The sequence below is a fragment of the Battus philenor genome, unplaced genomic scaffold (genome assembly GCF_028537555.1).
Source record: "Battus philenor isolate CCGP_79_NKW_IND1 unplaced genomic scaffold, ilBatPhil1.0.hap1 SCAF_6, whole genome shotgun sequence".
Taxonomy (NCBI): Eukaryota; Metazoa; Arthropoda; class Insecta; order Lepidoptera; family Papilionidae; genus Battus; species Battus philenor.
In genome coordinates, this window is record NW_027181726.1 from 2,924,349 (window position 1) to 2,937,582 (window position 13,234).

At 33.5% G+C, this 13,234-nt stretch overlaps 1 protein-coding gene across 2 annotated transcripts in view; it reads right to left on the bottom strand.

Moving 5' to 3' along the window:
* Positions 1-379: 379 nt before the first annotated feature.
* LOC137930197 (solute carrier family 2, facilitated glucose transporter member 1-like) overlaps positions 380-13,234 on the bottom strand; it is a 33,977-nt gene continuing 21,122 nt past the window's right edge. For both annotated transcript variants that reach the window (XM_068773365.1, XM_068773366.1), the window contains exons 2-11: positions 9,872-10,018; positions 9,133-9,293; positions 7,506-7,630; positions 6,843-6,983; positions 5,823-5,960; positions 5,204-5,412; positions 4,299-4,511; positions 2,848-2,950; positions 2,599-2,767; positions 380-2,229 (exon numbers count right to left, since the gene is read on the bottom strand). In XM_068773365.1, coding sequence (XP_068629466.1) covers positions 2,121-2,229; positions 2,599-2,767; positions 2,848-2,950; positions 4,299-4,511; positions 5,204-5,412; positions 5,823-5,960; positions 6,843-6,983; positions 7,506-7,630; positions 9,133-9,293; positions 9,872-10,018 — 1,515 coding nt within the window. In that variant the 3' untranslated portion in view covers positions 380-2,120. The remainder of the gene's footprint in view (positions 2,230-2,598; positions 2,768-2,847; positions 2,951-4,298; positions 4,512-5,203; positions 5,413-5,822; positions 5,961-6,842; positions 6,984-7,505; positions 7,631-9,132; positions 9,294-9,871; positions 10,019-13,234) is intronic.

Below are 13,234 nucleotides of genomic sequence, written 5' to 3' on the forward strand. Positions count from 1 at the left end.
TCTCTACGAATATTTTATGTGTTCTGAATGGAATATCATTTGAATGTGCAACACTAATTGTCTTGTCTGTCAGTGTGTTTTTCAATTTAACTCATAAAATTTAGACATGATTATAGTTGTATTAGCATTTTGAGCTTTTCGCTCTTGTCCAGATATTTCATATTAATCAAGATATAATTTGTCAATGAAGTATAATAAATTTTAATAATGATTTATTTCTTTGAAATTAAACGATGCATCTACTGATAAGAACCTATTTGTTTTTTACAACACAGAAAAAAATCACGAAAATTTATAAACCTTTTATTTAATAATTAACACAAATATCAAAAACAAAAGTACACATTATTGAGCATTTATAAAATAAAAATAACGGTTATAAATTAAAATTATGCTAACAAACTTGATAATGATTTCATTTCCAATAATTTATGGACGACAACTGTTAAGGAAATTATTGATGGACATACTAACGTAAAACTTTGTAAGTGGTTTGATTTTGGAACACAAACATTTAATTTACTATAACATTACTTTCATGTTTCAAGTTTAGTGGAAGACATGAAAATTGGCATTATTTTTATTTTATTACGTTTATATTACAATTCAACTGGAACTAGTATTTGTGCGTTGTTGAATCTCTTATATCTAACTTTAGCATTTAATTTAAGCTTAGATGTGATGGCGTAAAGCCCCAACACAAACTACTAACTACAAAACTATGATACAGCTAAAACTTATCACACATTAAGTACTTCATTTTGATTCAATTAGAACACTAATCCATAAATATGAAAGAAACGTTAAAAATGATAAATCATATAATTTTTACGGCAATGGTTCATATAAAACTCTTTAAAATTAAATTGTATAATAGCAACATTTTTCATTAATGTGTAAAATTTCATTACATTGGTTTTACAATAAAAATCCAACCATTACGACTATATTTAAAACAATGCATGTAAAATGGCTAGTGAAATTGTATTCTGTCTATATCTCTCCATAGTTCATTACAAATAAATATTAATAAAAGTTGTAAAAATATCCAATGTTAATAGACTAGACTACAAGTTGGATGGAGTTTCTTGTTCTATTAACAATTAAAATTATGCAACAATCCATTGGTTCATACATCAAATAGCAGTGTATTTTTTAAATAAAATAAAACTTATTTATATTACAAAAGCCTTGTGATCAAATGTAGACATTAATTTAAAAAGTAAAAGTATAGATAAAAAAACAAACAAATAAAAACAAAATAATTAATTGTAAACTAAGACAATAATAATAATAAACGTAATAACAACTACATGCATTCATTTATTACGATTTAATCCGAAGTAGAAATTACATCTTATCTCTCTCTTTGTAGGACGAAAACGTTTTTAACACTTAAAGTAATCTTTTGGTCCAAGCGGATTGTACAATTTTTCGCCATGTTTTTTTAATTTGATAGATTATATAGATAGTTCATTTTTAAAATAATTTATTTTATAATATCGCGTTCTTAGAAAGTGTAAAAAAGAATAAAAAAACTTTAAAACAATTTTTGAATGTGTGTTTGATGTTTCTGCGTTTGATTGGCAAAGTTTCTCGAATTTATTATAAATTGTTCAATTGTACTATTACAAGTACATGCAAATTAAATTACTTTAATTTCTGCAACATGTTGGAAATATAGCCATGAAATACTCTGTTTAAATAAAACTTCAAGAATGTTTACTATGTGTTGGAAATATAGCTTTGTCGAGATGGCACATTGATCTTTTTTGTGTTATTCGGATTTAAAAATAAATTAGCACATAACCGACACAAGACACTGATTAAATTCGTTCACTATTCGGAATTTAAATTACAAATAAAATTGCGCTATAGAACGTAATAGAACCCGATGATAATTGCGAATTTAAATAAGGAATTTTTAAAAAAATGTGACGGCATGGCTTAAGCCGTTTTATTAATATAAATTTAAATTTGGAACGATGGAATTGAATTTCAGGTCCAAAAAATGTTTATATATTTCACCAATTCAATATAAGATACCAGTATAAGTCGTGCGTTCGCTAGCTAACCGCAGCGAAAATGCTCAGTCGAACGGTGTATGTGCAGGGCTTCGGTCAAACACCATTCATATTTGGATTGCGGGTTGGACGTGATCGGAACCCTTGCGAGCATGCCTCCGTCACTTGAGCCGGCGTGCTACCGCGTGTTTCCGGGAAATATTTTCTGTAATACAATGGTAAAATAAATACGCAATTTTTTTATAGTGATACATCTTTTCGTTCTATATATAAAAGCCAATTTTTATCTCCAAATGAAAGTAACTTTTATAAAAATTAGCGACCGCTATATTAAGAGATTAAAGACGCTAGATGCAAGCCGCTTCTATTCGGTCCTATTGGAAATTTATGAGGAAGACCTATATCCAGCTGTGGACAATACAGCATTCACAATTTTTTCCAAACTTAATCCCATATATTTTGCAAAATATCTAAAATCAATTACGTATAATTCTCCTTATTTTAAATGTATATTAGTTATTCCAAAGTAATAAGTGGTAATAAATGAGCTAAAATATAATAAAAAGGTACATACCTGACAAACATGAATAGTGCTCCTGTAATTGCGGAGAAAACGAGGAAGGAGTAGGGTCCAATGGCACGTCGCATGGTGGGGAAGCACAGCCCCACGAGGAAGTTGCCACCCCAATTGGCCAGCGAACCCCAGGCCATACCTGCTGGCCGGGGTCCCACTTCAAACATTTCTGTAAACAACATTAGGATTTGGGTTAGAATTTTTTTCATTAATTTAAGATAATAAGTTTTTTTTAATTATTCAGCTTACCCGAGGCTATGAAGTATGGGATGGGTCCTAGACCGAACCCATAGAATAAAACATACAGCAATACTGCAACCATACACACGTACGGCATCCACGACACCATCTCCTGAGGAATTGACAGTTAATTTTAAATAAACGTGACATATTTATTTGTGGGAAAGGATTTTGCAATTGAAAGCTTCATTATGACTTTGATATTATCACATTGCATACTTAACTGTAGTTATCTTAACGACAAATATTTTATTTGTAAATTGCAAGCACAACTACAAAGTGAATATATACGACCAAACTTGGTAACACAAATTTGATATGCACCACCTTAATGACTACCACTGCTGAGTCATTCAAGACCTAGTCATAATTATTAACCCTTAGTAAATAATAAATAATACACCGTTACAAAATATCCCAATGCCTATTCCCACCCAATATTGGGAAGAATAAGAGTTAATAAAAAATTCATACTGTTTCGTATACAATTTTATTAAAAGTACCAGTAGATCATAAAGCCGTGGCATTACACCTTATGGCGGACATCATGCCTGGACGACGGATTACTGAAAGTATCCTTGACATAACGCCACATATGTTATGTCGCACCCAAGGCAGCATATATCACAGCAACCAACGCAAATGCGAAAGACGTGTCATCCACCATTACTAAGCTTGGACTACTGTTTTATTTTTACACTGCTACTCAAATAGCATCAGCAGATTTTGCAGGTTCTAAGGGCAGAGGACGATTATCCTAAAATCTCTTTTAAGTTAGTGAGGATCGAGGGCTCCCTGAAGAGCCTTAGCTGGAGGTGCTACATAATAAAATTCATTCATTTAACAGATAAGAGTAACAGATAATACGGAATATATATCCTCATGGACAATTTGACCCTTTGCTGTCGAAGGCGCCACACGCAAGCCGGCGTAAGTTGGTGTCGCCAGTCTGGCGGCTAGATGTCATTAAAAGGAAAGGAAATATTTCTGGATCAGTAGAGTTGAGATCATTAGAAAGTTAGCCACTCTGTATGTCGCACGTGTTATTATAAATTTAAAAAGATCTGTACATTTCACCAAATCTATGTTCAAAATTTAAATTTAAATTTATTTTAAATTTAAACTGTTTAATTCCCAAAAACTTCTCCAAAGTTTAGGAATGACTGTGAAGATATTGAGAGTAGTAATGATAAATTAGAATTTGAAATACATATAGAAATATGAAACTCCTAAGATACAGAATGTACTAAGAATTGACAGTGACAAGGAGAATAGTGAAGATAATGATGAAGAAATACTATTAAACACATATTGGCTTTAAATCTATATATAAGGAAGAAATAACTCTAAAAAGTTAAATTTGCTCCCACTAGCTGGTAATCCAATCAGACAAATTTGCCGATCAAAAAGTGTTAAAAGTTAAAAGTACCAGGAGATCAAAGATCAGTAGTAGTACTAACAATAGCGGTCATAGCGGCAGCCAGTGCTGCGAGGCATATTGTGGCGCATAGCGTGGATCCCAGCAGGAGCGGGCGACGTCCACGACGTGGCAGTAAGTGCAGCATGAGCGCAGCTGTGCACACGTTGATGAACCCGCAGCCGATGGTAGCGTACTGGGCACTCTGCTTCGACAGACCCGCTTGAATGAATATCGTCTGCGAGTAGTAGAACACCTGGAGACAGAACAAAACCTTTTAATCATCGTTTCAACTGTATGACCTCCACTTCTGCCACATAAGCGTCCCCAATAAATTTCCAAAAAGACCGGCAGGCAGCCTGTAACCAACATATTTTGACGTGGCTGTCTACCACTTGGCTTCTCTACTCCAAAATCAAATTCAAACCATTTACATGATTAAAATTTTGAACATAAATTAATAACAAAATTGCAGAAACTCTCGAAAATTTTAATAGCTACTTTTCAGTGAAATTTCAATACAAAGGTTTATTCATATTATGTTAAACATTAAATCAATAATATTATCAAAGAAAAAAAATCTTCCAGTTTTATGCTTTCACTAGAACCAACATTTATAATAAAATAATTCTAGACTGTTTATTCAATCGAATTCTACTGAGTGCATCTAGGGATATCTGTGTGAAAAGGTTCCCCTACCGGGAATCCTGGCGCCAGGGCTATAGAGAGAGCTATGCTTGGAATTTCCTTTAGGGAATCGACACGATACGGTTAAATTCTACAAGTGCCTAAAATTCGTGACGGCAAATAGAGGACGTGTCTTACGAAACTAGACGCATTGAAGACAAGACACTTCCCTCCTTCAAAATAAACCAACAACCACAGAGCAAGATTTTGAATTTAAAACTTCAGTGAACTTGAACCTTGATGTTTGAAGGTAGCTCTCACCGCATTGATCCCACTAGTCTGCTGGCCTGCCTGGGTGCTGCACACCAGGAGTAGGATAAGCCGCAGCCGAGGGTCTGCCGCCACGCGCGCCATGCTCCACTTGCTCTCGCCGCTGGACGCCGCCACGTCCGCTGCGCGCCTCTCTTCGCGCAGGAGCTCCAAGTCCTCGGTAAGGATACTCGAGGATACCCCGCGTAAGCGGCTTAGCTCTGAAAACAACAAATAGTTTATTAAAAACTACACATACTGCATACATATATATACTACCATAATTATTTTAATAACCACTATTTACTGATCAATTAAAATTTTAAAGGGAATTTATTGTGAGATTGCTTTTCCCAGACAAGTTTTTAAATGTTTGAGACATTTAATATATTATGAATAATAAATTAAATTAAATTTTTATATTAAACTGTCTGTTTCCTGTATTACAATGTCAAATAAAAAAATACCATGGCACCACCTATTTCTACAGGTTAACATAAAAATTTATGTAAGTTAAAATAAACTTCATATTTTTAAATGGTGCCGTACCAAATGAAATCACAACTCCGATGCATCTAATTAGTTTATTATGTATAAATCGATATAATACGAATAAATAATATAATATTACCTTTAATTGAAGTAATCTCATTCCGCTTAACAATAAATAGGTACTTTGGACTTTCAGGCAAAATAAATAAAACAGGTAAACAAATAATGACTAGTATAGCGAAGACAGACAAAAGATATGGCCAGTCGTCCACGCCGCCTGCAAAGAAATGCCACATATCAATATATATATAAATAATTGCTACATATTTAAACTTTGAACATCTTAGAGATAATCTACATAATTAAAATCATTTACACAATATTAAAATCATTCACAGTATTGAAAAAATATAATTAAATCAGTGTATATACTAAAAAATATAATAAAAATAGTGCCTTCGATTTCGGCAGCTTATAAAAGCGGAGAATATATAGCTTATTTGTCAGAAAAAGCTCAAAACCTTTTACACCTATTTTCTATCAACCTGTATAAAGTTTTTACTTTGAAACTATTGGAATGCGAAAGGCCATTAACATCTGACTGTATAAAGTCCATAGATGAAGAAAGTAAACAATAATTGATTCTAATATTTTGAAAACCAAATTTTGATAACGTTTTTGCTAGTATATTATCATTACGTTATTCATTATTTCTGAAAGCGTTGGTTTTTGGATAGGATGTACCATACATCATTGACAGCAAGCTTTCGCTTTCGCTGAGAGATCAAATAGTAAATAAGAAATCCGCAAAAGAACGTAGAATGACTTGAAAGAATTGCAGGTCCGAAGTGCAGTGGGCGGGGCAAATCGATCGTGCAACCGATAGCCGTTGGGGCTGAAGGTTCTTGAATGGCGCCTAAGAGCCGGTAGACGCGGAGTGGGTAGGCCCCCACTAAGTGAACTGACGACATAGGTTAATGTCTCTGGATACGAGCAGCGCAAGACTGATCATCTTAGCGATGTTTGAAGAAAAAGAAGAAGATCTATAGCCAGTCACTCTGTATATTCTAAGAAATATTATAAATATCCAGGTCTAAACTTTAGAATACATTATAGTTTTTTAATATTTACTCTAGCTTTTTGACAATTTCATGCTTACCTAACAAGAAATTCAAGCCCATAACTTGACCAACCAAAACACCAACGTTGACACCCATGGGACATGCGACTCCCATCGCGCCGGTGAGACTCAAGGGCGACAGCTCGGTGAGATACATTGGAACAATGCTTGTTGTTAGGCCTGGAAATTTAAATCAAACGCATTTTCAAATCACACATCATACATATAAATCTTACAGAATATCCTACACACTATACCACATATAAATAAAAAAAATAATATTATAATTATAGTAAAACGTCCATAGTTGGACTAAGATCTCTCCTTGTGGTTGCTTGAATCCAGCGTTTTCAGACAAAGTTCACAAAGTCACTGGTTTTCTTATGCTGCGATTGCCAATTCGTGGTCTCCATTCCGGAACCTCAAGGTCCCAGCGGCATAATGCATATTTATCTATTATTTTGGGATTAAGAAATTCTAGAGGCGGTCTGAGTTTTATATAGTTAAAATAATAAAACGAACTATTTTCCAATGCTACTACGCCCAATATCCAACAACGATTAATACAGGGCTGTATCAAAAATTGTGTGTCATGTAAACGCATCCTTACCTCGTTATTTCTCATGAATGATATAACTTGTATATTTTTCGTATAATCGAATGCAGTTACTAGATTTTCTCGTCAAGTATATAGTTACTCACCTCCAGCAAGACCGACCAGCAATCTGCCTATGATAAGCATTTCAACCGAGTTAGCTGCACGGCAGTACAGGAAGAAGACAGCGCCAGCGATTGATAAGGCACTTGTGGCGATTGTTGCATACTTTCTGTAGGATAAGATCATAAAGATCGCTTTAAAATACAGTATAGTATTTGGGTTAAAATGTTCGCACCGCTGGGAAACCACTAGCCTTTACCTGTAGTCGTATCTATACTTAGCCCTGTTACGTATTAGTTTATATCTTCATCATGATAATCTTTCGTTTTCAAAACTGTTTAGTGCCGATGTTTTTAACCCGATAATTGCAACCGATCGTGTCCTACTTTCGTTCTGGAACATTCTCGAACCGGAATGCAATGCACAATTCAAACCAAGGCTCCCACTCTAGACAATACACCACATTTGGTCACTATATTTAATGTCTGACTAAACGGAGTATTTAATGAGGTGATAAGGTTTCCAAGGAAGCCTTCGAGTTTAAGTTAAGCGCCTTCAGCTTTCTGCCCCAACTATTTCAATCAAAAAATCAATTCGAATTTTAAAAATGAAAAAAATCTAAACCAAAATGTTCATTGTAACGCTTTTTGATACACTGCTTTGCCAGCCATATGAAGAATATGGCCCGTATTTATTGTAATATCTGTCTACTTTTAGACACTAGGTTATATTTACTAAATAAATAAAGAAAAAATTCTAGATTTAACTTTTTCCAACCAACGTATATTTGTTTATGCACACGCTAGTGTTTATACGGAATCATATCAGTATATATATTTACTTCGTCGTCGACATTTCAACCCAAAGCCACTATTACAAGGCGTATGGCTCACTCAAACATATGGGGGATTTACAATAATCCCCACGCATATTAGCCTGGTTGTCGATCGCAATGTGGTATTTCAAATCGTGTTTGTGAGCAGTGACAATCCTATGTAATCAATGCACAAAGTGAGAGTTGCAATTATACAAGATTGGATCCCGGGAATCGAACTCGCGACCTATGTTCGCAAAACTCAGTCCACACAGTTATAACACAGTAGTTTAAATATAGACAGTTACGCTATTGACGTCATTGTAGATTCTTTAGTGACCTGTATGAAAATATATATCTATATTGAATATATATCACTTCTCATATATTCCTGTTTATTCCCAAATATGAACAGGGTGACCAACGTGCTGCTCTTTGAAGAATTATTTGTAGCTCTTGTTAAATGTATCAGTCTGCTTTTCATTTTTGTGTTTTTAAATAACCGAAAACAAATATTTATTTACCAAATATTTATGAAATATAATGGTTAGTAAAATAAATGAGTTAATTTTTAATTAACAGTACACATAATTTGTAAATTTATTTATGTTTTCATAATTATAATTTAAAAAAATATTTATAAATTTTCTCCATGCCTTAAAGTACGTTTTTATTGCAACTCGAGAAAATTTACAAATTTTGGAAAATTGGTCCGACTAACAAAGAGCCTATATTATATATATTAGAAATAGATTATTCATTAGGTATAGATTATTACATACATCGTAAATTATTTAATGTAATAACTGCTTGTAAAACAAAGACTACAAGATTTTCGTAAGAAACTAATGGGATACCTTCCAAATTTGTCGGCTAAGACCGACCCGAGCACGGAGCCAGTGCATCCTCCGACTATAAATATGGACACAATGAAAGACCAGAGGACGTTCAGCCATGTATCATTAAGAGGTAGATTGTAACGGCTCACAAAGCTCTCATTGCAGAACGTCTTGATCACCTGCAATATTAAATAGATTCCATTAAAAGAAAATCAAAGCATGTCTATTCAAGATGGCAAATTACATGCGCTTTTGAAACTTCATTTAATTCAATATTATAAGTAGTAGACTCAGACCGTAGATCTGCTACGAAGAGACAGCCAGAAAATATCAAATAACACAAAAGATAGGATACCGTCGACTGAGTAAATATTACTCAAGTTCTTTGTACAAATCACCAATAATGACGACTCACTGGAACTTTTGGTGTTGCTAAGCAAAGTGGAAGACAAGCAATCTCGTGGACGCTCAACTAGATGGAAAGATCTCATTAAAACTATTACTACAAATCAAAATAATTAATAATTGCTAATACGTATAACCATTATCCTTTATTCTTACAATATGCGAACATTCTTGTGGTAAATTGGTTCAAAATAACTTTCTTATATATAGATACTACAACGGACTCTTTTAAGATTTAATTTGACTTGAGTTACCTCGGTGATCAGTTGTTTCAATAGATGTTTGTACATACATATATAAATTTTTATATACCGCACAAAAACAGACTTGAGTTAAAGAGTTCTATGCTTACCTCTGCAGGTGTGTTCACGACACCAATGTTGTATCCGACAGGTAGGGAGGAGCCGAGGGTGGTGACCACACCAGCCAGCACCAAGAAGAATGACCATCCTGCTTTATATTCGTGCGTCTGCGTTAGATGTTGATGCTCATTAGCTACCTGTAAAGAATAAAACGCAACATAAGATTTTTTATATTCTATTTATATCGGCATAAGAAATATTATTGGAAATTGACAGTTTTATTACGTTTATTTGAAGAGGGCGTGTCGTTGTTTTAGGTACTTCATATGGTAATTTTTTGTTTAGCAGCTTGTATAAGTTTGCTTTACTTGATTAACTATTCCTCAGAAAGGCAGCCACGTATCTCGGCATAATCGTTTGTAAATCCGACTCCGTTCAACGCACCGCGAACAGGTAATTTTAATAGCCACGTGCCTTACACTTTACCAGGATTAAAAATCACACAGGTCTTGTCTGTAACGAGGCAGCCGACTTGACAACAATATACATTATTTTAAACCTCAAAGCATTTTGACGATCTGTAACGCTTGGGCAGTTACTTCCAAAAGAAAAATGTAGAAATGATTTGAATTTAGTAAAAGTCATAAATTATATTTTTACATGTCTTAATTTTAACGGTATTTTCCCATAAAAAAATGTATTAAATAAACAGTTGTCGTGACTCGCAGCTAGGACAAGAAAGGTCTGTGTAACGGGAATTTCTTTCTCAACTGTCTGCGCTCAGTAAACGCGAAAATAACATATTGTAAGCAAAACACTCTAGCGATACAAATAAGACTCAAAACAAATAGACTTCCGCTAACTCCATGTATACCTTTCCTTTATTTCAATGTTTAGATTATTTTTCAGTGTGGAACCATTAATGACACTTGACTGCGTACACAATAATTGTAATATATATATAATAATTGTTGGTAAAAATATCCGGATCTGTATATATGTATATCCTGGTCAACCTTTAATAGAGTGAATTTATAAATGAAAGCTGGAATGTAACTTAATAACACAAGATAAAAACTAATTTTGACAGCCTTTTTTTTAAACTACTTTATATTTTACTCTGCGTCGCAAGGTGTTATAGCTGTGAATAAGAAGCAGAAAGAAAATCTACATCTTTAAAAAAATTTAGGCTAAAGGTTCTTGTGTTTAAATGTATCATAGAAGTTAAACGTTAAAACTGTTATCATCGGTCAATAATTAGTGTTCTGCACCCTTTATTAAAAAAATGTTTTTATCTTTTGAAAACCATGAAATAGTGTACAACTGTACAGTCTGCTTCACAGCAACTGAGATTGTAATGTATGCTCCTACAAAGATAATATTATATAAATAATAAAACAATTATTGTATATAAATATTATTTTTATTTATCACAATGTTTCCTTATATAGATTGTCTTTATTATAACATCACCATCTTAACGAGCACAAAGTATAAACAGCGGTGATGGTGTCCACTATAGATGGTAGAGCTGAGCATAGAACGAAGATGGGCCAGAACCAGTCACATATCCAGCCGTCTATGATGAAGTAAGTCAGGAAGATGGAAGCGGAGCCGTGGCAACCAATCGCTGGTATTTCGTTAAGGATATCATCCGTCAGAGTATTCAAATGTAATGTTAGTTAACTATACAAGCTTATGTATTCATGAACATGATAATGCCTAGCCTAGATTATTTTAAATAAAAAATCCTGTCAGAAATCATATTTGCGCTCTTTGATAACATTGTGTATTTTTGTACTATATTCGTTAGACACGAAATAGTATTAGAAAATGCCAAACTCAATCTGTCTCAATGATCAGTCAATGATGTAAAGATGCGTTTACAAAATGGGAAGTCATTCTACATATAGTCTGGTCGCGTTCTTGTTTTAACCATTCCTATTTACCTTATAACTCTGTTTATTTTTTCACCCTAAAATTATGATCTATTTCTGGATTCATCCTATTTAAATTTTCAGTAGTCATAGCATAAATAACGTGTAAAAACTAACATGGAAACACAGAAATATAAATGAATGTTTGTAATATTAAAGAAATCCTTAAACCGATAGTGAATCAGATTGATTTTTTTGTATGATATTAAAAATTATAAACCCTTATTTACGCACTTTTTAAAAAAGTAACTATGTGTAAACGCATTCGCACTCTGTTTTACTGACAATTATTCGATCATCTTCCTTGCTTGTAATATGAAAGAGCACTATATAAATTATGTTCAGTAAATCTGTTATAATAATCATAAAGAATTTTTTTTTATTTCCGTAACAACAAATTTACACTTTAAAATAAATAACATAATAGTGGCGATGTAAGAACAACCTCTATAAATTATTTCTTTATCGCATTATATTAAAAAGTAAAAAAAAACGTACGAAGTGATTTAAGACAAGCCGCCACGTAATTTCACATTTTTCTTGCAAACAATTGTTGAATATTCGCTAAATATAAAAGATACATTAACGTCAATATAATTGTGTGGATTACCGCGTTCCAATTTCGTGCCTATTAAAAATATCGATGACTGAAAAATTACGGCTATATATCTTTCAAACAATAATTTCTATAGAGCCATTAGCACAATAGCTCCAATAAATATTGTGCGATAATAGTTTATTATCTATAACCCTATACTTATGTTGTTGTGAATTGTTTTTTACTTCTATTTACTAGATGACTTGTACATCCAGTACGATGCCGTTCAAATTGAAGGCCATCAGCTTACCACCTTTAAGACCAAACCAGTCCTATTAGCACTGTTCAAGAGCAGTACACGGAAATGTTTAAAATTGTTTGGTGGCTTTTGGACACATCGCTCATGCAACCTATGGCTGTTCAAGGCCGAAAGGTTTTCCGACTAGCGGCCACGAGATGGTAGACGCGGCGTGGGTAGATCTCCACTCTAGATGGACCGAGTACATAGATAAGGTTGCAGGAAGTCGCTGATCGTGGCGACATTCGGGAGAGACCTATGCCTTGCAGTGAGCGTATATGGACTGAAAAGAAAATAAAGAACTAACGCGACATACGCCCTGTCTTAGCTGTGAATAAACAATTCGAAAATATATAAACAAAAATAATATTTTAAAAAATATTTATTTCTTTTGATTCGTAACATTATTACACCTATTTTAAAATTCTAAAATAGAACATCTCTTTTTCATTTTCACAAATCGGCGGCAAATTAACAAATGCACACCAAAACTAACGTTCAAACGAGTATTAGACTATGGATGTGGAATTGTTGAGTTAGCTTCCTAATGGCCTCACCTAGCACAATGTGATATTTATTTCGAAAAATAAAAGTGAACTTTTGTGATAAGCGCTTTTAATATGCTAAAGGAATTGTAACT